Source organism: Cetorhinus maximus, chromosome 23 (assembly GCF_964194155.1).
Source record: "Cetorhinus maximus chromosome 23, sCetMax3.hap1.1, whole genome shotgun sequence".
Classification (NCBI taxonomy): Eukaryota; Metazoa; Chordata; class Chondrichthyes; order Lamniformes; family Cetorhinidae; genus Cetorhinus; species Cetorhinus maximus.
In genome coordinates, this window is record NC_135901.1 from 2,267,988 (window position 1) to 2,290,059 (window position 22,072).

Sequence of the window (22,072 nt, forward strand, 5' to 3'; positions counted from 1 at the left end):
AGGACAGGCTGTGACATTGAGGTGAATGAATCTGGTAATTTGTGGGACCAGCACGAGGAAAATGTGACCATGGAAGCTACCAGATTGTCATAAAAACCCAACTGGTTCACTAATGTCCTTAAGGGAAGGGAACCTGCCTCCCAGTCTGGACCTACACAAGATTCTGGCCTCTATGGGAGAAGAGAGAGTGAGAGGTGGAGGAGGGGAAAAGGAGATGGATTTCATAGATCTGCAATTCAACCAGAATTTGAAAATTCCAAACCCATGACCCCCACCACCTGGAAAGACATGAGCAACTGGTGCATGGGGAAAACCATCAGCTTCAAGACGCACAGCATAGAGTTCACACTGGGGAGAGGCCGGACACCTGCTCCATGTGTGAGAAGGGGTTTAATCCATCATCCAACCGGCTGACACACCAGCGAGTTCAGCAGAGACCCCAGGGGTTGGATTCTGCTGTTCATCATATCCAGGACTGAACCATGTTCATTCTGATAGTGTGGGTTTGTTTCTGCTGATGTTAATAATCTCTGTAACTGGACTGGTGATTTAATATTCTGGAAATCGCCTTCTTTTACTTTGTAACCCTTACTCTTCAAATGAAGCATCTTTCTTCGGCCTACAACAAACAGTGATTTACTTGTAATTTTTTCCATTTAGTTTCTTTATTCAGTGCTCACCATGTGGTCTGCTCTACGTTGGGAAGATCAAACACAAATTGGGTGATCACTTTGTGGAACAACCTCTGTTCAGTCTGTGAGCTTGACCCTGAGCTTCTGGTCACTTGTCATTTTAATTCTTTGCTCCACTCCCACTCTGACCTCTCTGTCCTTGGCCACCTGAGCTGTTCCAATGAAGCTCAATGGGAGCTTGAGGAACAGCAGCTCATCTTTAGATTCGACACTTTACAACCTTCCGGAACTCAACGTCGAGTTCAGCAGTTTCTGCACCAACAGGGAGTTGTCAGGATCGGGAACTCTTGACCTCTGGAACCTGATTCTACAGGGAATTTTAAAAGGAAGTTGACAGGGATTTGAGAATGAGGAATTTACTGATTACAAACAGAATGCATGTGAGTGGGTCTAAATATGACTGCTCTTTCAAAGAGACAGCAGAAGCACAAAGGGTTGAATGGCCTCTTTCTGTGCTGTAAGTTTCTATGATTCTAGGGGATGGCTATTTAGTCCCTCGTGTCTGTTCCACCATGAAATGAGATCATGGCTGATCTGTGATCTAACTCTATACACTTGCCTTTGCTCCACATCCATTAATACCTTTGGTTAACAAAGATTGTTCAATGTCATATTTAACATTAACATTGATCTTGCATCAACTGTTGTTTGTGGAACAGAGTTCCTCACTTCTACCTCCCTTTGTGTGTAGAGGTGTTTGCTAACTTCACTTCTGAAAGGTCTAGCTCTCATGTTTACATTATGCCCACTATTGCGTTGATATCCTCTTTAACCAGCAATGCAACTCCACCGCCTTTTCCTTTTTGTCTGTCCTTCCTAAATACTGAATACCCCTGGATGTTCAGTTCTCATCCCTGGTTGATGCAAGATCAATGTTAATGTTAAATCTGACATTGAACAATCTTTGTTAACCAAAGGTATTAATGACATTAAACAGTCCCAGATTCCCCAACTGGTGGAAATTGTTTCTCTCTATCTATCCATTCAGTTCCAATTAATATTTTGACAACTTTGATCAAATCACCCCTTAATCTTCTAAATTCCAGTGAATACAACGCAACTTTGTGTCATCTCGCCTCACAATTTAACACTTGGAGTCCAGGTATCGTTCAGGTAAATCTGTGCTGCACTCCCTCCAGGGAAAATGTATCCTTCCTGCCCAGAACTGAACACCGTTCTCCAGATGTCGTCTGACCAGGGCTTTGTGTATCCAGATGCTTTTCCAGTCACAGTGATACCTGAAATTAATTTATTAGGAGAGATGACTGAAACTCGGATTGTGTTTCCAGGAATTTATCCAAGATAGAGAGAAATTATTTCTGTTAACTGGGGAGTTGTGGACTAGGGGCATAGTCTAAAAATTGTAGCCAGGTCTTTCAGATTGAAATGGGGTAACAATTGTTGACACAAAAACAAAAGTTTGGAATTCTCTCCCACAAATGACAATTCCCTCACCAATATGACCACCCATTTACACCCCCACCCCCACCTTCCCCTCCCAAGATGGTGATAGACAGTTGCCTGCATAAACCAGGCCTCTTACCAGGGTTTCCAGGCCCACAGCCACCATGTTTTTTTTATTCTATGATGGGATGTGGGCATTGCCCATCCCAATAGACCTGGAACTGAGTGGCTTGCTGGACGGTTTCAGAGTGAACCACTTCACTGTGGGTCTGGGGTCACATGTAGGTTGGCAGATTTCCTTCCCTGAAGGAGCGCAGGTGAACCAGATGAGGTTTTAAAACAACCCATGATAGTTTTATGGTCACAATTTCCGAGACGAGGTTTATATTCCAGATTTATTCACTGAATTGAATCCATATCCTCAGAACAGGGTCTCTGGGTTTCTAGCCCAGTGACATTACCACTAGGCCACCGTCTCCCCGAGCCCCGAGCTCGCGTGCGGTTTCCAGGCCCTCCCCTCCCCCCCCCCACCGTTCCAATCTCCAGCCGTCGGCTTCATTTCTCACCCTTTGTGATCTTAACCCGACCGCCTTCTTCCGGCTCCGATTCCAGTACTGCGCATGCTTCGGTCGCAGCCTAGCCGCGCCCCTCCATCACTCCGATTGGCTCTGAAACCAGCCGCTGCCGCAGACACGCCCCCTCCTGCTATTGGTCTGGAGCTGCTGTCAATCAGCCGGGCATTGTGAGCTGTCAGGTGAGAGGTCACTGTCGGGAGCGGGTTCATAAACACAGAGATAAAAACAAAAAACTACTGCGGATGCTGGAAATCCAAAACAAGAACAGAATTACCTGGAAAAACTCAGCAGGTCTGGCAGCATCGGCGGAGAAGAAAAGAGTTGACGTTTCGAGTCCTCATGACCATTCAGCAGAACTGAGTGAAGTTAGGAGAGGGGTGAAATATAAGCTGGTTTAAGGTCGGGAGGGGGGTGGGGGGGGCGGGGGGGAGAGAAGTTTGAAGGGGGGCGTGTTGTAGGGACAAGCAAGCAGTGATAGGAGCAGTAATCAAAAGATGTCACAGACAAAAGGATCAAAGAGGTGTTGAAGGTGGTGATATTATCTAAGAAAATGTGCTAATTAAGAATGGATGGCAGGACACAAAGTACAGCTCTGGTGGGGTGGAAAGACTGACAGGGTATTATAGTTATAGATTAAAAATAATGGAAATAGGTGGGAAAAGAAAAATCTATATAAATTATTGAAAAAAACAAAAGGGAGGGGGAAGAAACGGAAATGGGGGTGGGGAAGGGGGGAGGGATTTTAAGATCTAAAGTTGTTGAATTCAATATTCAGCCCGGAAGGCTGTAAAGTGCCTAGTCGGAAGATGAGGTGCTGTCCCTCCAGTTTGCGTTGGGCTTCACTGGAACAATGCAGCAAGCCAAAGACAGACATGTGGGCAAGAGAGCAGGGTGGAGTGTTAAAATGGCAAGCGACAGGGAGGTTTGGGTCTTTCTTGCAGACAGACCGCAGGTGTTCTGCAAAGCAGTCACCCAGTTTGCGTTTGGTCTCTCCAATGTAGAGGAGACCGCATTGGGAGCAACGAATGCAGTAGACTAAGTAACAACGAATGGTTTCTGCAGTGCAGTCACTGAGAGCTCAATGTCCATTGATCAGTAAAACCATATTCAGTCACAGTGAAATCACTCAATGGGGCAAGATTAAAACACAAACAGCTGGGAATCAGAAATCAAATCAGTTTTACAAGTTAAAAGCATTATCTGGACGTAAGTGCATAGGAAAAAGCAGCAGAATAGACCATAGGGTCCCTCGAGCCTGCTCCATCATCGGAAATGATCATAGCTGATCTTCAGCTTCAATTCCACTTTCCCACCTGTTCCCCATATCCGTCGATTCACTGAGAGACCAAAGATTTGTCTATCTCAGCCTTAAATGAATCCAACAATAGACCATGCACAATCCTCTGGAGTAGAGAATTCCAAATATTCACAACAACATGAGTGAATAAATTTTTCCTCATCTCAGTCCTAAATGATCGGCTCCTTGTCTTGAGACTGTGCCCCATCTTTTTGTTTCTTCAGCCGGAAAGACAACTTCTCCATGTCTACCCTATCAAGCTCCTTAGAATCTGAAATGTTTCAATGAGATCACCTCTCACCTTTTAAACTCCTGAGATTATAGACCCAATTTACTCAGCCACTAATCATCAGACAACCATTTCACCCCAGGGACCAACGTAGTGAACCTTCACTGTACTACCTCCAATGCAAGTATATCCTTCTTTAAATATGGAAACCAAAACTGTATACAGGGTTGCAGTTGTGGTCTCAGAAAATCCTTGTATAATTGTAGCAAGACAACTTCATTCTTCTACTCCAATCCGCTTACATTAAAGGCCAATTATGGATGATAAAAAGTAATAAAGGCCAATGAAACAACAAAGGACAATGGACATATTCTTCCTGGAGAGAGAATGAATGAGAGTATAATATTGGAGAGAGTAAGAGGCTGTCCGATCTGCTGAGTTTTTGTATCAAATTTCTAGCATCTGCAGTATTTTGCTTTTGTAAAAATATTTTGTATCTGTCTTTACCAAGGAAGAAGATGCCATATGGCCACGGTGAAAGAGGAGGTAATTAAAACACTAAAAGTATTTAAAATTGATAAGAAGGAGTTATTAGATAGACCAGTCTATACTTAAAGTTAATAAAGCGCCAGGACTGGATGAGTTGCATCCAAGGATAATGAGGGAAGTGAGAGTGGAAATTGCAGAGGCACTGGCCATAATTTTCCAATTTCACTTAGACTCAGAGGTGGTTCCAGAGGACTGGAGGATTGCAAACGTTATAACTTTGTTGAAAAAAAGTAAAGATAAGCCCAATAACTACAGGCCAGTCAGTTTAACTTCCGTGGTGGGGAAAATTCTAGAAGCAAGGATTCGGGATAAAATTAATAATCACATCGATAAATGTGGGTTAATTGAGGACAACCAGCACGAATTTAATCTTATTTATTGGCCATCCGACCCCAGTGTGAAAGTAAAGAAAAACCTGTTCATAATAGGGGTTCTCTATGGCAGCATTTTTACCCAGCATCCCCCGCGGTGGAGAATGTCCCTTGTCCATTACCACAGGGGGAGCAGTGCGCAGGCGCAGTGCTGCCCAGTGTTGGGAGCATGCGCAGTGTCAGATGACCAGGGACAGACGCTTCTCTCCCGGATCCACAATGGATGGCGGGGCGGAAAGAGCGATGGATCCGGCGGGTGGACGGAGAGGCTCCGGAAACGTGCTGTGAAAACTGCAAACCCCAAATGAGAAACTACCGGTTTTCCGTTTGCACAGAGTGGAGCCGAGAGGAAATGTCCCGGTGACAAACCCGGAGCAGGAGGAGAGAATGTTGTGCATTTCTATCCTGGACTGACAGGGATGGATTTTGGAAACTCCTTTTACAGGGGTTTAGAAGAGGAGGATTTACACACAGCAAACTCAAACCGAGAGAAATGTGTGTCTCTTCTCAATTTCTATCCTGAGCCAACTGATGAATTTTGTAAACCAAAAAAAAAATTACAGGTGTTGGGAAAGTTTGGGTTGGGGCATTTTTTCTTTAGAAAAAGGGAGAGGGAGGAACTGATAGAGGGCTTTACAATGATCAATGGGTTGGACGGGGTAGATATGGAGAGAATGTTTCCACTTGAAATGTCTTCACTCAGAGAGTGGTGAGAATATGGAACTCACAGGAAACCATTGAGGGAGAAAAATTGTGATAGTTTCAACAGGAGACTAGATGAGTACATGGAAGAAAAGGGATTAGAAAGATAAGCTGAAAGGCTGAGATGATTTGCATGAAATGGGGGGAGAAGCATAAAACTAGCAGAACAGTTGGACAGAATGGCCTGTTTGTCTGTTGCATATTTTGAGTATTTCAATTTAAACTTCATTTACAGGGTATTCGGAGGGTTGGATTTGCAGATGGGAAATTCAAACCAAACATCACATCAAGATCTGACAGAGTCACTTGATTCATTAGGATCCGAATATCATTGGCCTTTGAATGTGCAAGGAGAAATGTTTGGCTGTTCTATCTGTGGGAAAATGTTTCAAACATCAGTGTGACTGGAAAAGCACGAAGACAGACACACACACCCCGAGTGAGAGTTTTCCAGTGAACTGACTGTGGAAAGAGCTTTAACCAGTTACACAGCCTGAAAAAACATCATACTGTTCACAGCGGGAAGGGACTGTACACGTGTTGTGTGTGGGTGTGGGGCTGGGCTTCAACTGGTCGTCCAACCTGGAGAGACACAAGGACACCCGCACTATGGGGAAACCATGGAAATGTGGGGACTGTGGGAAGGGTTTCAATTCCCCATCTGAGGTGGAAACTCATCGACGCAGTCACACTGGGGAGAGACCGTTCACTTGCTCCGTGTGTGGGAAGGGATTCACTCAGTCATCCAGTCTCTACACACACCAGCATGTTCATACTGGCAAGAGGCCATTCACCTGCCTTGAATGTGGAAAGAGATTTAATGCTTTGTCAAACCTCCGGACTCACCATCGTGCTCACTCTGATGAGAGACCGTTTAAATGTTCTGACTGTGAGAAGAGCTTTAAAAGCAGAAAGGATCTACTGACACACCAACGCACTCACACTGGGGAGAGGCCATTCACCTGCAATGTGTGTGGGAAGGGATTCACTCAGTCATCCCACCTCCTGACACACCAACTTGTGCACACTGATAAGAGACCTTTTAAATGTTCTGACTGTGAGAAGAGCTTTAAAAGTAAAAAGGATTTACTGAACCATGAACACATTCACACTGGGGAGAGGCCATTCACCTGCTCCGTGTGTGGGAAGAGATTCACTTCTTCATCCCACCTTCTGACACACCAATTTGTTCACACTGAGCAGAGACCTTTTAATTGTCCTGACTGTGAGAAAAAATTTAAAAGCAAAAAGGATCTTCTGAAACACCAACACACTCACACTGGGGAGAGGCCATTCATCTGCTCTATCTGTGGGAAGGGATTCACCCGGTTAGCCCACCTGCTGAGACACCATCGAGTTCACACTGGGGAGAGGCCATTCACCTGCAATAAATGTGGGCAGGAATTCATTGATTCATCTGACCTTCTGATACACCAGCGAGTTCACACTGGGGAGAGACCATATACTTGCCTTGAGTGTGGCAAAAGATTCACTCAGTCATCTCATCTCACTACACATCAACTTGTTCACACTGATCAGAGACCTTTTAAATGTTCTGACTGTGAGAAGAGATTTAAAAGTAAACAGAATCTGCTGACACACCAGCGAGTTCATACTGGGGAGAGGCCGTTCACCTGCTCCGTGTGTGGGAAGAGATTCGTTCAGTCAAACAACCTGCTGAGACACCAGCAAGTTCATATGCGACAGCGGGGGTTGGATTCTGATGTAATTGCTACTTTTATTCACATGCAGGACTGAATCATGTCTGGACGCCTGTTTTCAGTTTTCAGTGGGGTTCCACAATTTGTAGCTTATATCAATGATTTAGACTTAAATGTAGGGGCAATGAGCAAGAAGATTGCAGATGATGTCAACATTGCTGGTGTGGTTGACAATGAGGAAGAAAGCTGTGGACTGCAGGAAAACATCAATGGACTGGTCAGATGAGCAGAGCAGAAAATTGGTAAATGTAAATCAATCTGGAGCAGTGTGTGATAATGAAATTGGGGAGGGCAAACAAGAGAAGGGAATGAAAATAAAAGGGATGACGCTGAGAACTACAGAGGAACAGAGAGACCTCGGAGTGCACATCCACATATCCCTGAATGTGGCTGGACAGGTAGATCAGGTGGTCAGGAAGGCATTTGGGACACTTTCTTGCCTGAGGACTAAAATATAAGAGCAGGGAGATTATGTTAGAATTGTGTAAAACACTAGTTAGAGCACAGCTAGAGTACTGAGTATGGCCCTGGTCACTGTATTAATCAACTATAAAGTAATCAATTAGCCTAAAACTAAAGACGAATTGATAATTTATCATAAAATTGCAGTCAGTATTCAATTAATCAAATCTAGGGGATAATGATAAAGCTAACTAACAATGGGTTGAAACAGTGAAGAAGTCTGATTTTTTCAGTAAATTAAACTCTGAGGTGTTTAGATAATAAGGGTTAAGAAAAACATTTTTGTTAATTCCCTGTAAAAAAAATAAGGTGACTTCAGCATAATGGAAGAAGCTGATTGGTGGGTAGCTGATGGATCTTTATTTATTTTAATGATTAGCTTATTTTGTTTAAATGAGTTAATAATCAGATAAATAAAGGCATGGCAGGGTATCAAATTCCTGAAGAATGCGCATCCAGTTCCATGTGGGAAAACCAGGATGCTTCTCTGTGCTGGACAATCACAAGTGCAGGAAGTGTCATCAGCTGGAGCAGCAGGAGGCAAAGGGGAATGGTCAAGAGGTGGTTTTGGGATCACAAGGCTGTTTCCAATGGAGTTCTGGATGGCTCAGCACAGGATTCCATGCTTCTGTGGTATATATCACTGATTTAGACTTTAACATGGGGACATGATTAAGACATTTTCAACCTTGTCATTAACAGTGAGGAAGAAAGCTGTAGACTGTAGGAAGGTGTCAATAGAATGATCAGGTGGGCAGAAAAGTAGCAAATGGAGATCATCCTCGAGAAGTGTAAGGTAATAAATACATTTGGGGAGGGCAAACATGGCAAAGGGAAAGAATATTACTGGTATGATGGTGAGAAGTGTAGGTGAACAGAGGGACATTGGAGTGCATGTCCACAGATCCCTGAAGGGGACAGGCGAGGTAGATAAGGTGATTAAAAAGGCAGACAGGATACTTTCTGTTATTAACTGAGACATAGAATACAAGAACAGGGAATATTTCTAGCATTTTCGGTTGATGAAAGATCACAGACCTGAAACTCTTCTCTCTCCATAGATGCTGCCAGAGCTGCTGAGTATTTCCAGTATTTTCTGTTTTTATTATATGATCAGGGAGGTTATACTAGAGCTGAATAAACAATTAGTTGGACCACAGCTGGACTACTGAGTACAGTTCTGGTCAGTGCATTACAGGAAGGATGTGTTCACACCAGAGAGGGTACAGAGGAGATTTATGAGGATATTGACAGGAATGACAAATTTTAACGATAAGGAAAAATTGGACAGGCTGGGGTTGTTTTCTTTGGAATAGAGGAGGCTGAGGGGAGATTTAACTGAGGTGTATAAAATTATGAGGGGCATAGATAGAGTGGATAGGAAGGACTTATTTCTGTTAACAGAGATGTCAATGACTAGAGGGCTTAGATTTAAACTAATTAGCAGATGGTAACCCCCAGGATGTTGATAGTGGGGGATACAGCGATGGGCGATGGTTGGATTCTCTATTTTTGGAGATGGTCATTGCCTGACACTTGTGTGTCGTGAATGTTACTTGCCATTTGTCAGCCAAAACCTGGATATTGTCCAGGTCTTGCTGCATTTGGACATGGACTGTTTCAGTATCTGAGGAGTCACGAGTGGTGCTGAACATTGTGAATTGTCCTGATGAGTGCAAGACAAAAAGCTTAGTCATGTCTCTTTTTTCAGCAATCTCCTGTAATGTGGCTGGTGTTTACTATTTCAATACATCAGATAAATCAGCTTTGTTTCAAATATACAGCGTGTCGTGTGTTTGGTCTCTTTGAGCTATCACGAGCGTATTCCCTTAAATCCACTCAGGAAATGTCTTTAACAGGAAACCAACAATTAAACACATCACATCAAATAAGTGGCAAAAATCCATCAGGAAGATGAGGAACTATTTTTTACTCAATAAGTTATGACCTGAGACGTTCTGCCTGAAAGGGGATAGGAGCAGATTCAATAACAACTTTCCAAAGTGAGTTGGATCTCCAGTTAAAAGGTAAAGTCTGCAGGGCTCTGGGGAAAGGGCAGGGGAGTGTGGGCTAATCGGCAGCTCTTTCAAAGGTGATCACAACCCTATAAGGCAGCTCTATGTCGACAGGAGAAAGGCTGGTGTTCAACTCCCCGAGAATAACAAGGAAGTTATGAGAAATCAGAATAAAACACTGGTTCAACCTCAACTGGAGTATTGTGTCCAATTCTGGATACCACACTTTAGGAAGGATGTGAAGGTATTGAAGAGGATGCAAAACAGATTATTGAGAATGGTTCCAGGGATGAGAAACTGCAGCTATGAGGATAGATTGGTAAAGATGGGGCTGATCTGTTTAGAGAAAAGAATATTAAGAGGAGATTTGATAGAAATGCTCAAAATCATGAGGTATCTGGACAGAGTAGATCGGGAGAAACAATTCCTAGTGGCAGAAGGGCTGAGGACCAGGGGACATGGGTTAAAGGTGAATTGAAAAAGAAACAATGGTGACATGAGGAAAACCCTGTTTATGCAGTGAATGGTCAGAATCTGGACCTGCACTGACTGAGAGAGTGGTGGAGGAAGGTTCAATCATGCCTTTCAAAACAGAATTGGATAATTATCTGAACAGAAAAAATGTGCAGGGCCGGGGAGTGGGACTGGCTGAGTAGCTCTTTCGGAAAGCTGGCATGGGCATGGACATGATGGGCTGAATGACCTCCTTCTATGCTGTAACCATTCTATGATTCTAATGAAGGCTGTGGGGAAAGGGCAGGGGAGTGGGACTCATTGGCAGCTCCTTCAAAGGTGGTCCCAGCCCTACAATGCAGCTCCATATTGAAAGGAGGCAGTCTGATGTCCAACTCTCCAAGAATAAAGAAAGATCTCAACTCTTAGCAGGATTAGGCAATTCAGTCTCTCGAGCCTGCCCCACCATTCAATACGATCATAATTGATCTCATTTCGGCCTGAACTCCAATTTCCCGCCCTCCCCCCCTAACCTTTCAACCCTTTACTAATTAAAAATCTGTCTATCTCCTCCTTAAATTTATTCAGTGTCCCGGCATCCCCTGCACTCTGAGGTAGTGAATTCCACAGATTCACGACCCTTTGAGAAAAGTAATTCCTCCTCATCTCTGATTTAAATCTACCACCCTTTAGCCTAAAACTATGGCCTCTTGTTCTACAATGCCCCACAAGGGGAAACATCTGCTCATGTCTACTTTGTCTATCCCCTTTAGCATCTTATATACCCCAATTAGATCTCCTCTCATCCTTCTACACTCTAGCGAGTATAGGCCTAAACTGCTCAATCTCTCCTCATAAGACAAGCCCCGCATCTCTGGAATCAATCTAGTGAACCTCCTCTGACCTGCCTCCAATGCAACAACATCCTTCCGCAAGTAAGGGGACCAAAATTGTGCACAATACTCCAGGTGCGGTCTCACCAATGCCTTGTACAGTTGCAACAATACTTCCCTATTTTTATACTCTATTCCTTTAGCAATAAATGCCAAAATTCCATTTGTCTTCCTTATTACCTGCTGTACCTGCATACTAGCTTTCAACGATTCATGCACGAGGACACCCAGATCCCTCTGCACTGAAGCATTCTGAAGTTTCTCTCCACTTAAATAATAAGTCGACTTTTTATTCTTCTGACCAAAGTGGATAACCTCACACTTATCCACATTCAACTCCATCTGCCAAATTTTGGCCCATTCACCTAACCTGTCCATATCCATTTGTAAATTTTTTATTTCTTCATTGCAACTTACTTTCCCACCTATTTTTGGTGTCATCTGCAAAGTTAGCTATTGTACCTTCTATCCCTGAATCCAAGTCATTAATATAGATTGTAAATAGTTGGGGCCCAAGGACTGAACCCTGTGGCACCCTACTAGTTACAGCTTGCCATCCAAGGAGCCCTTCAATTCTCTGTGAATGTCTTTCAAATGCTGACAGATTCCTTCCTTCTTTTGAAATTTCATTTCCTTATGCCTGGGATGCAGACAGTGCTGGACACAGAGGGAGCAGCAAACCTGGTTCAGAGTGGACACGCTGGGTATATCCCTCCTTAAGTAAGGAGACCAAAACTGTACACAGTACTCTAGGTGTGGTTTCACCAATGCCCAGTACAGCTGTAGCAAAACTTCCCTACTTTTATACTCCAACCCTCTTGCAATAAATGCCAACATTCCAGTTACCTTCCTAATTTCTTGCTGTACCTGCATGCTAACTTTTTGAGATTTATGTGCCAGGACCCCAAGGTCCCTCTGTACTACAGCATTCTGCAGTCTCTCTCTACTTAAATAATTTCTGATTTTCTATTCTTCTTGTCAAAGTGAAAACCCTCACATTTTCCCAAATAATGCACCATCTGCAAGTGTTTTCCCATTCACTTAATCTAGCTCTTTGTTTCCTCACAATTTGATTTCCTACCCATTGTCAGCAAATGTGGCTGCAATACACTCGGCCCATTCAACCACGTCATTAGTATAGGTTGTAAATGGTTGAGGTGACAGCACTGATCCCATAAGACCATAAGACATAGGAGTAGAAATTAGGCCATTCGGCCCATCGAGTCTGTTCCGCCATTCAATCATGGCTGTTAAGTTTCTCAACCCCATTCTCCTGCCTTCACCCCATAACCTTTGATCCCCTTACCAACCAAGAACCTATCTATCTTGGTCTTAAATACACTCAATGACCTGGCCTCCACAGCCTTCTGTGGCAATGAATTCCATAGATTCACCACTCTCTGGCTAAAGAAGTTTCTCCTCATCTCTGTTCTAAAAGGTCTTCCCTTTACTCTGAGGCTGTGCCCTCGTGTCCTAGTCTCTCCTACTAATGGAAACATCTTCCCCACGTCCACTCTATCCAGGCCTTTCAGTATTCTGTAAGTTTCTGTACAGTTCTGTTGAAGGGTCATGAGGACTCAAAACGTCAACTGTACTCTTCTCTGCCGATGCTGCCAGACCTGCTGAGTTTTTCCAGGTATTTATGTTTCTGTTTTTGTTTTGAATTTCCAGCATCCACAGTTTTTTGTTTTTATCTCTATGTATTTAATATCTTGTTAAATTAATAAACATTTATGTTAGTTTAGATAAAAAAAAAACCTTTTGAGACTGTGGTTTTATTTCTGAATTCAGAGCTGCATCTCAAAACATACCAATTGAAAATATAGGTTATGACATTTGTTCAAGTTTCTATCTGGGATTTAAACAACTCAGCCTTTACCAACTGCTGTGTCATAACATCGCTGCAGTACTACATTACACGACTAGAAATAATAATAAATGTACTTTATTACAGAAGCATAAATAATATATCTAATTTGTACAATATTACACCACTAGACATATCTATGTTGTTACAATCCCCTTAAAAGAAACAAATTCCCAGACAATCCTCAACGGAATAAATCGAAGGACAAGGTTAACTTTTAAAACTTATTCTGTAACAATCAAACTAAAATCAACAAAAATGAAGCATGCATTAAAAGACAAATATTATTTGAATAGACAGGATAAATTTGACTTTAAACAGTTTATACAATAAAAAACAGGCTCCACAAAATCACCAGCATTTCCCCCCTCAGCATATTTGGCACTAATTCCAGTTACATAGTTCCACAACTCTCTGTACTTCCCAGGGGAGGGAAAGAAAGTGTTTTATTCACAGATGTTGGACAGAGGAGGAAGGTTAAGTGTCTGTATGAAGTTAATAACAAACGCTGTGCTGTTTAAAACCAAACTCTGGAGAAGATGAGGGGAAGATATATAGTAAACTCCCCTCTCCCACTCCCTCAGCTGGCAGCCCAGCGCGCAGGCGCAGAAAGCGCTGCTGACCGTGTTGTCCGGAGCAGGCGCAGTGCGGCTGCCACGAGCAGCCGCTCTCAGTAGCTTTTTGTTTTTATCTTTCCACCGATGCTGCCAGACCTGCTGAGTTTTTCCAGGTAATTCTGTTTCTGTTCTCGATCTCCTTTTGGGCCGCCGTAGACAGCAGCCACGGCCGTGGGGGTTCGCTCCGCGGCTTCTCGCTCTGGCCGGAGCCGCCAGCCGGTTGCCTGGAAACCTTGGCTCGAGAAGGTGCAGGAGGAAGGGGAACAATGGGTGGGGGTGGGGCTCTCGTGTCCGCGCGCCTGGCCTGCCCTGCCGCCTGGAACCCCAGCACGTCACCGCGGAGCAGAGTGATTACAAATTGGCTGATTCAGGCAGGGTTCCATTGTGGACATCACAATGCGGAAGTTGGACAATGAGCTTCAGACTGAAACTTCCTCCTCTGGGCAACATCTGTGAGGAAATCAGTGTTTCTCCCTTTCTATTTCTAATCTAATTCTGGTCTTAAATTGTTGACTTGCAGGAACTGAAGGAAATGAAGTTAATCCCAGGAGGGTGCAGACTCTGGAAAGGTTGCCCCAGTTCTCTCAGTGAAAGGGGTGGTTTGCCCAGTAGTTGGCTGGTATTTAATGAGACAGTACAGTAATATAGACATTGAGTATTGCTGTAAAAAGAGAGATTCTGTCGAAGCTTTTCATTTGCACGCATCAAAATAGATGTGAGAATGTCAAATTTCAAAGGGAACAATAATTCATATTGTAAAACAGTGAGCTGATTGTTTTGCAAGTGTACTCAGGTCAAGTTGTTGCTTTGGGGTATGCACCAGGGAACAATCATGGCTAGCTTTTATTTAAATTCAGAAAATCCGAATCAAATCCAGTTGGTTGAGAGATGTCACTGGGGGAAATGACAAGGAATAGTTGTCCATGTAGCTTTTGTTCAATTGAAAAGGCACAATGCCTAGACAAATTTTCCCCGCTGAGGTCCAGGCCCAATAAAAGATTATCAGTTGGGCTCACAATGTGGCTCACTTACACTTGCTAGAAGCTCCATTTATCCCTATTCCAGGTCCGGTCCACTGCACATAAAGAAATTTTTTTGGAAGTCTTACTATAGTTGCACAGGGCATTGTTGAGGCCACACGTTGAGTATTCTGCACAGTTTTGGATTCCTTCCTTAAGGAGGGATATACTGGCTTGGAAGCCATTTGTAGAAGGTTCACTAGGCTGATTCCTGGGATGAAAGATTGTCATCTGAGAAATGCTGAGCAGGTTGAGCCTTAACTCATTGGAGTTTAGAAGAATGAGAGGTGATCTTTTTGAAACAAATGGCATTCTGAGGAAGCTGGACAGAGTAGGTGCTGGGAGAATGTTCCCTCTCATGGGGAAATCTAGAACAAGGGGACACAGTTTAAAAAAGGGGTCTCCTATTTAAGATGGAGATGGGGAGGAATTTATTCTCTCAGAGGAGCGTTAGCCTTTGGAATTCTCTTCCACAGAGAGCAGTGGAGGCCGGGTCATTGAATATATTCAAGGCCGAGTTAGACAGATTTTTGATCAACAAGAGAGTCAATGATTATGGTGGACAGGCAGGAAAGTGCAGTTAAGGCCACATCAGATCAAACATGATCTTATTGAATGGCGGAGCAGGCTTGATGGTATGAATGGCCTACTGCTGTTCCCATTTCTTATAATCTCCGTTTCCAGGACAGGAAGCGGTGAACATGAATCTGTCGATCAGCTTGAATCGGCACCTTTAGGAAAATTGGGAGGGTGTATAGTTGGTACAGCAGAATGAGGATGTAGGGAAAGTGTGCGGGATGGAGATTCAGAGATTTTGGGGAATGAAAGAGGAAAGAATGTTCCATCAAAATTACAATTGTTTGTTCTGAATTTCTCCTCTGTACTGACAGCAATGACTTTTGTAAACTCCTTTTACAGGACATTAGAGGGGGAGGATTTGCAAATTGAAATCTCAAACTAAACGTCACGTCAACAGTCACTCGGTTCATCACGATGTGAGTATCATCGGCCTTTGAATCTAGAAGGAGAACTGTTTGTCTGTTTTGTCTGCTTCAAAAGGTTTTTAACATCAGTGTGACTGGAAAAGCACCGAGACACACAGGCCCGAGTGAGAGTGTTCCAGTGCATTGACTGTGGAGAAAGCTTTAACAGGTTACACAGCTTGACAAAAACATGAGACCATTAACAGCAGGGAGAGACTGTACACGTGTTCTGTTTGTAGAAGTGTTTTCAACTGATTGTTGAAACTGGAGAGACACAAGGACACCCACACAATGGAGAAACCGTGGAAGTGTAGGGACTGTGGGAAGGGATTCCAGAACCCATCTGCACTGGAAAATCATCGACGCAGTCACACCAGGGAGAGACCATTCACCTGCCCTGTTTGTGGGAAGGGATTCACTCTCTCAGGCAACCTGCAGATACACCAGCGAATTCACACCGGGAAGAGACCATTCACCTGCTCTGAGTGTGGGAAGGGATTCACTCAGTCATCTTCCCTGCAGAGACACCAGCGAGTTCATACTGGGCAGAGGCCGTTCACCTGCTCTGATTGTGGGAAGGCATTTACTCAGTTATCCAGCCTGCTGACACACCAGCGACTTCACACTGGGGAGCGGCCATTCACCTGCTCCGAGTGTGGGAAGGAATTCACTCAGTCATCCGCCCTGTGGATACACCAGCGAGTTCACACTGGGCAGAGGCCGTTCACCTGCTCTGACTGTGGGAAGGCATTTATTCAGTTATCCAGCCTGCTGACACACCAGCGAGTTCACACTGGGGAGAGGCCATTCACCTGCTCTGACTGTGGGAAAGGATTCACTCAGTCATCCAGCCTACTGACACACCAGCGACTTCATACCGGGGAGAGACCTTTCACTTGCTCTGAGTGTGGGAAGGGATTCAATCAGTCAACTAACTTGCTGACCCACTGGCGAGTTCACACAGGGGAGAGGCCGTTCACCTGCTCCAAGTGTAGGAAGGGATTCACTCATTTATCCACCCTGCGGAGACACCAGCGAGTTCACACTGGGGAGAGGCCGTTCACCTGCTCCAAGTGTGGGAAGGGATTCACTCAGTCAACCGCCCTGCAGGCACATCAGCGAGTTCACACCGGGGAGAGACCATTCACCTGCTCTGAGTGTGGGAAGGGATTCAGTGATTCATCCCACCTGCTGATGCACCAGCGAATTCACACTGGGGAGAGGCCGTTCACCTGCTGTAACTGCGCGAAGAGATTCAGACTTTCATCCACCCTGCTGAAGCACCAGCAAGTGCATGCTGAGGAGAGGCCATTCACCTGCTCCGCTTGTGGGAAGGGATTCACTCAGTCATCCAACTTGATGAGACACCAGCGAGTTCACAGATGATTGCAGGGATTCCGCTGTTATTGCTGTTGTTAATCACATCCAGGACTGAACCATGTTCATTCTGACTGTTGGTGAAGTGGGAGGGTCAGAGGGCTTCTTTCCGCTGGGCTGGCTGGTCTCACGGCTTTGCTTCCAGTGAGCTGATGCTCTTTGAGCCTGGGAGTGCACATTCCCACTGAAATGAGCCACAAAGCTGATTAAGTACATTCATTATATCCTAAATAGTAATAGTGTTTTTCCTACCACTACAGATAGATCACAAATAAATACATTTGTCTCTGTTCCATTGAGTCTACAGCACGGGGCCAGGCCAGTCGACTCAATTGGTCTATGTCAGTATTTATGCTCCACATGAGCCTCCGCTTCATCTCCCTCCATCAGCATATCTTTCTATTCCTATCTCCCTCGTGTATGTATCTAACCTCTGCTTAAATGTTTTCATGTTTTTCACCTCCACCACTCGCTGTGGGAGCAAGTTCCACATTCTCACCACTCACTGGGTAAAGAGGTTTGTCATGAAATCCCTATTGGATTATTGAATCCCTTCATAATCTTAAAGACTCCCACCAGGTCACCCTTCAGTCTTCTCTCTTTTTTCTGAAAAGTGTCAGTGAAGAAAATGCTTTCGGTTCTGATATTGTTCTTTTTCTAAATGGAGATCACTAATGTTGACAGTACTCCCAGTTAGTCTAACCAAACAAGTTGAACAGAAACTCCTTGCTTTTCAAATTCTATCCCTCTATAATGGAACCCTACATATGGACCATACATTAAAGGAAAGATGTGAATTCTTTGAGAGGCTGGAGACAGGATTTATGAGAACGGCACCAGGGGTGAGGGACTTCAGTTAGTTGGAGAGACTGGAGTAGATGAAATTGCTCTCTTTAGATCATAGAATTATGCATTCGGCCCATCAATTGCATGCCAGCTCTCCAGAGTGAATCAGTTAGTTCCATTGCCCCGTTCCATCCTCACGTCCCTATAGGTTTATTTGTCCACCCAATTATCCCCGCTTCTCTTACCCTCGAGTGGAAGCAGATTCCAGGTCATGACCACTCACTTTAAATGCCTACGAGGCTCACAGAGCAAAGAGGGAGGCCATTATGCCCATCATGCTCATGGTGGCTCTTTGAAAAACAACCCAATTAATCCAGTCGCCCTGCAGTTTTCTTTTCCTTTCAAGAATCTGTCCAGATCCCTTTTTAAAGATAGAAGTGAATCTGCTTCTCGCACCATTTTCAGGCAGTGCATTCCAAATCACAACAACTTGCTGTGTTTTAAAACAAATAATTCAGGATATTGTGTGTTTGAAGTTTCACATAGTATTCAAAATGGTGGCAAAGATGTGGTTATTACACAAAATTAAGGTTCTGACGAGGGGATTGTGTGTAATATATCCAATTTTCTGGACAATTACGAAACAATACATTTCCATAGCACCTCTCAGGACCACAGGACCTCTTAAAGTGTTCTGCAGCCAATGAAGTAGTTTTGAAGTTTCATCATTGTAATGTATGAAACTATAGACAGGGCGGGGTAGTCAAATTTCATTTTAAAATTCAATCACTTTCATCCTCTATTCACTGTTATAAGTAACAAGGTCAAGGAAGCCATTTTAAACTCTTAACATGTGGCTTCTTGAAACTTTTGCACATTGTATAACTTTTCTTTATTAAATACCTATTGGTTTTGTATTAATAGCCAGCCATGAACCAGATGATTATTCAGTAATGAACCTTGAATAAGTTACCACTTCGTGAATCAATGTAATAGATAATTATATTATAACGGGTGCATCTGCATTTTAAAAATGAACACCATATAAACTTATTTTTTCTAGGAACTGCAGAGCTAGCAGAAATTGTTTAAACAAATAAATTATTTTCTAATTTTGATAAGCTATAGGACATCATATTCTGCCAAAATCTAGTTTAAGAATAAGGCTCATGTTTAATCCAATCAAGATTAGTAAAAAATAAAGCTATTGTTTTCCATAATCTGTTGTTTTGAACCACTGTATCTTGTATTAACCAAATGTATTAATTAAATATTACTGTATTAATTAACTATCAGTCAGTAACAGATGTTTAAGTAGTGAGCCTTAATTGAGTTACAATTAATGAATCAATAATGAATCAGTAGTTATAGTAAAAGACTGAGTTTTATTCACTGTAAAGATGTGAAACCTTCATTGCTGTGTATGTAAAGAATGTGCAATGAAGATAAATGTACTGGCAAGAGAGACCTTCAAGCTCTGATTAGCCTCAACATTTGAAACTGTCTGAAAACCTGTCATTGTATAGAATCAGATAAAGGGATAGTATGAAACCGTTCTATTGTATTCCTGTCAAAGATAATGAGAGAAGGTCGTGTAAGTAATTGTGAATACAATTAATCTAGCAACTAAATTGACCAATTGTCATGTTACAACAAGCCCCACTCTGATGTGAGGTAATGGTCACTTTGGGGATAAAAGTAGAGGTTCCAAAGGTCTTCCTTGCTAGCCAAGTACTGAAGATTCCCAAGGCTGAGTTCCAAGGAAATTACTGTCAAAGAAGGAGCCAGGGAGGGTGACGCTTCTACGGACTGATCACCCACATGAAGTTGTAAAAGTTAATGTCTTAAAATCGTTAAGTAAACCTTTATCTTATAATGTCTGGGGGAGGCAATGGTGTAGTGGTATTGTTGCTGGACTAGTAATCCAGAGACCCAGGGTAATGCTTTGGGGACCAGGGTTCAAATCCCACCATGGCAGATGATGGAATTTGAATTCAATAGGAATGAGATTAAAAGGCTGATGATGACTCATGAAACCATTGTCAGGGAAGGAAATATGCGGCCCTTACCTGGTCTGGCCTACATGTGACTCCAGACTCTTAAATGCCCCTCTGAACAAGGGCAATTAGGGATGGGCAATAAATGCTGGCCTAGCCAGCGACGCCAAATCCCATGAATGAATAAAAAAAGTTTTTTTTTTAAGTTTACTATCCAGAGAAGTCTGCCTTTGCCTTAATTGGTTAAAATCTTGTTTGGACCAAAGTGAATTTATTAAGTGGCAAGCTGAAATCAATTAAGTTACAGATCGCAAGATCATATAATATAAATCTTAAATTTAAGATATTACATTTATATAGCGTCTTTCACAACCACAATACATCACAAAACGCTTTGCAGCCAATGAAGTACTTTTGAAGTGTAGTCACTGTCGTAAAGTTGGAAACATGGCAGCCAGTTTACACACAGCAAGATCCCACAAACATCAATGTGATAATGAGCAGATGATCTGTTTTTAGTGATGTTGATTGATAAATATTGGCTGGGACACCTGGGATAGCTCCCCTGCTCTTCTTCGAAATATTGGCCATGGGAACTTCCATCTCCGCCCAAAGGGGCAGACAGGGCCCTTGAGTTAGCAACTCATCCAAAGAACAGCAGCTCCAACAGTGCAGCACTCCCTCAGTGCTCGCACTTGGAATATTGACTTTGCTTTTTGTCCTCAGGTCCCTGGAGTGAGTCTTCAGCCCTCAGCCTTCTAACTCAGAGATATGAGTGTGATCCACTAAGCCATGGCTGACAGTATAGACAATACAAAGTTAGAAAGGGAAAGTTATCCTTTAAATTCCCCACATTTTGCCTCTAGTGCCTAAATCTAATAATCAAAACTCCAATATAAATAACATGTATTTGACTGACAAATGTTAGTGTTGGCTTACAGCCACAAGTTTTGAACTCCCATTTGAGCCTCTGGCTCCTTTCTGTCTCTTGCTCATGTCAATGATGGAGCTGAGGGCTGAATTTAGCTGAGAATAACAGGGTCTGCATCGCATTTAAGAAATTGCCATGGGTATTGACTAACACGAAGATGCTGGAAGGCTAACTGGGAAGTGGGCCTCCAACCAATTGGGGAAGGAGTGGGGGGCGACCGGGGCTGATAGTGACGTGACCCCTGGGGTTCAGTTCCCCTGTGACCAAAGCGGGGAGTGATGGGAACAGCGTACAGAGGAGCTGTAGAGAAACCATTTGGGTCCAGAACATTGTGCACATCCTTTTACTCTGGTTGTCTTTGATCCTTAAGTAATTTTCTTCTTTTTAACCGTGTTATGTTTCCTGAATAAACTCTTATCAGAAAAAAATATTTGATTTTGCTGGGCTTTACATGATTAGATTTATGCACTTTAGGGAGAGTGGCAGGCTCTTTAACAGAAAATGAGTCCCTCTAAGGTAAAGGAGCCACAGGGGGAGATGAGATTTTATTTTTGACACAGCGATGTTAGAAAATGGGGTTCAGGGAGTTAGTTAACCTTTTGTCCCCCTTTCCCAAACTCTTAAATGATTCACAGTGATAACACTTATTGGTGACAGTGGCTAGATATTATTCAACTAAGAGCTGACACTTGCTCATGTCTGAGCAGTAGTATCAAAGTGCAGCAGCATTACCATTGCACTCTGGATAGAAGCGCAATCTCCACTTAAATGCTCCATGGTATGTCCCAGACGCCATGGTTCCCACATAGAACCATAGAAAAGTTATAGCACAGAAGGAGACCATTCGGCCCATCTTGTCCATGCCAGCCCGAGGACACCCAGCAAGTCATTTCTTCTCAGGTTCGGGGAGATTTGATAGAGGTGTACAAGATTATGACAAGTTTACATAAAGTGGACAAAGAAAAGCTGTTCCCATTAACTGATGGTACAAGAACTGGGGGACACGGATTTAAGCTTTTGGGGAGGAGATGCAGGGGGATGTGAGGAAGAATATTTTACACAGTGAGTGGGAATGACCTGGAACTCACTGCTTATAAGGGCAGTGGAAAAGGAGACAATGAATAATTTCAAA

At 43.4% G+C, this 22,072-nt stretch overlaps 3 protein-coding genes across 5 annotated transcripts in view; 1 reads left to right on the forward strand and 2 right to left on the reverse strand.

The window, feature by feature from the left end:
• Positions 1-2,697, reverse strand: part of LOC144698105 (uncharacterized) — a 388,932-nt gene extending 386,235 nt beyond the window's left edge. For both annotated transcript variants that reach the window (XM_078570032.1, XM_078570031.1), the window contains exon 1: positions 2,663-2,697. The gene's annotated coding sequence lies outside the window, so the exon portion shown is untranslated. The remainder of the gene's footprint in view (positions 1-2,662) is intronic.
• The window catches only part of LOC144698102 (uncharacterized), an 862,314-nt gene that overhangs the window by 620,011 nt on the left and 220,231 nt on the right, over positions 1-22,072 (reverse strand). The gene's annotated exons all lie outside the window — the stretch shown is intronic.
• Positions 8,772-18,933, forward strand: LOC144697710 (uncharacterized). The gene is made up of 2 exons (XM_078569719.1): positions 8,772-8,798; positions 16,693-18,933. Exons 1-2 carry the CDS (start codon positions 8,772-8,774, stop codon positions 17,233-17,235), a joined length of 570 nt encoding a protein of 189 aa, XP_078425845.1. The 3' UTR covers positions 17,236-18,933.

Excerpts from the sequence above, each read along its gene's own strand:
- LOC144697710 (XM_078569719.1), top strand. The coding sequence starts at position 8,772 with ATGGAGATCATCCTCGAGAAGTGTAAG. Across the intron at positions 8,799-16,692 it reads TCATCCTCGAGAAGTGTAAG|TCATCCAGCCTACTGACACA; the intron begins GTAATAAATACA and ends GGATTCACTCAG.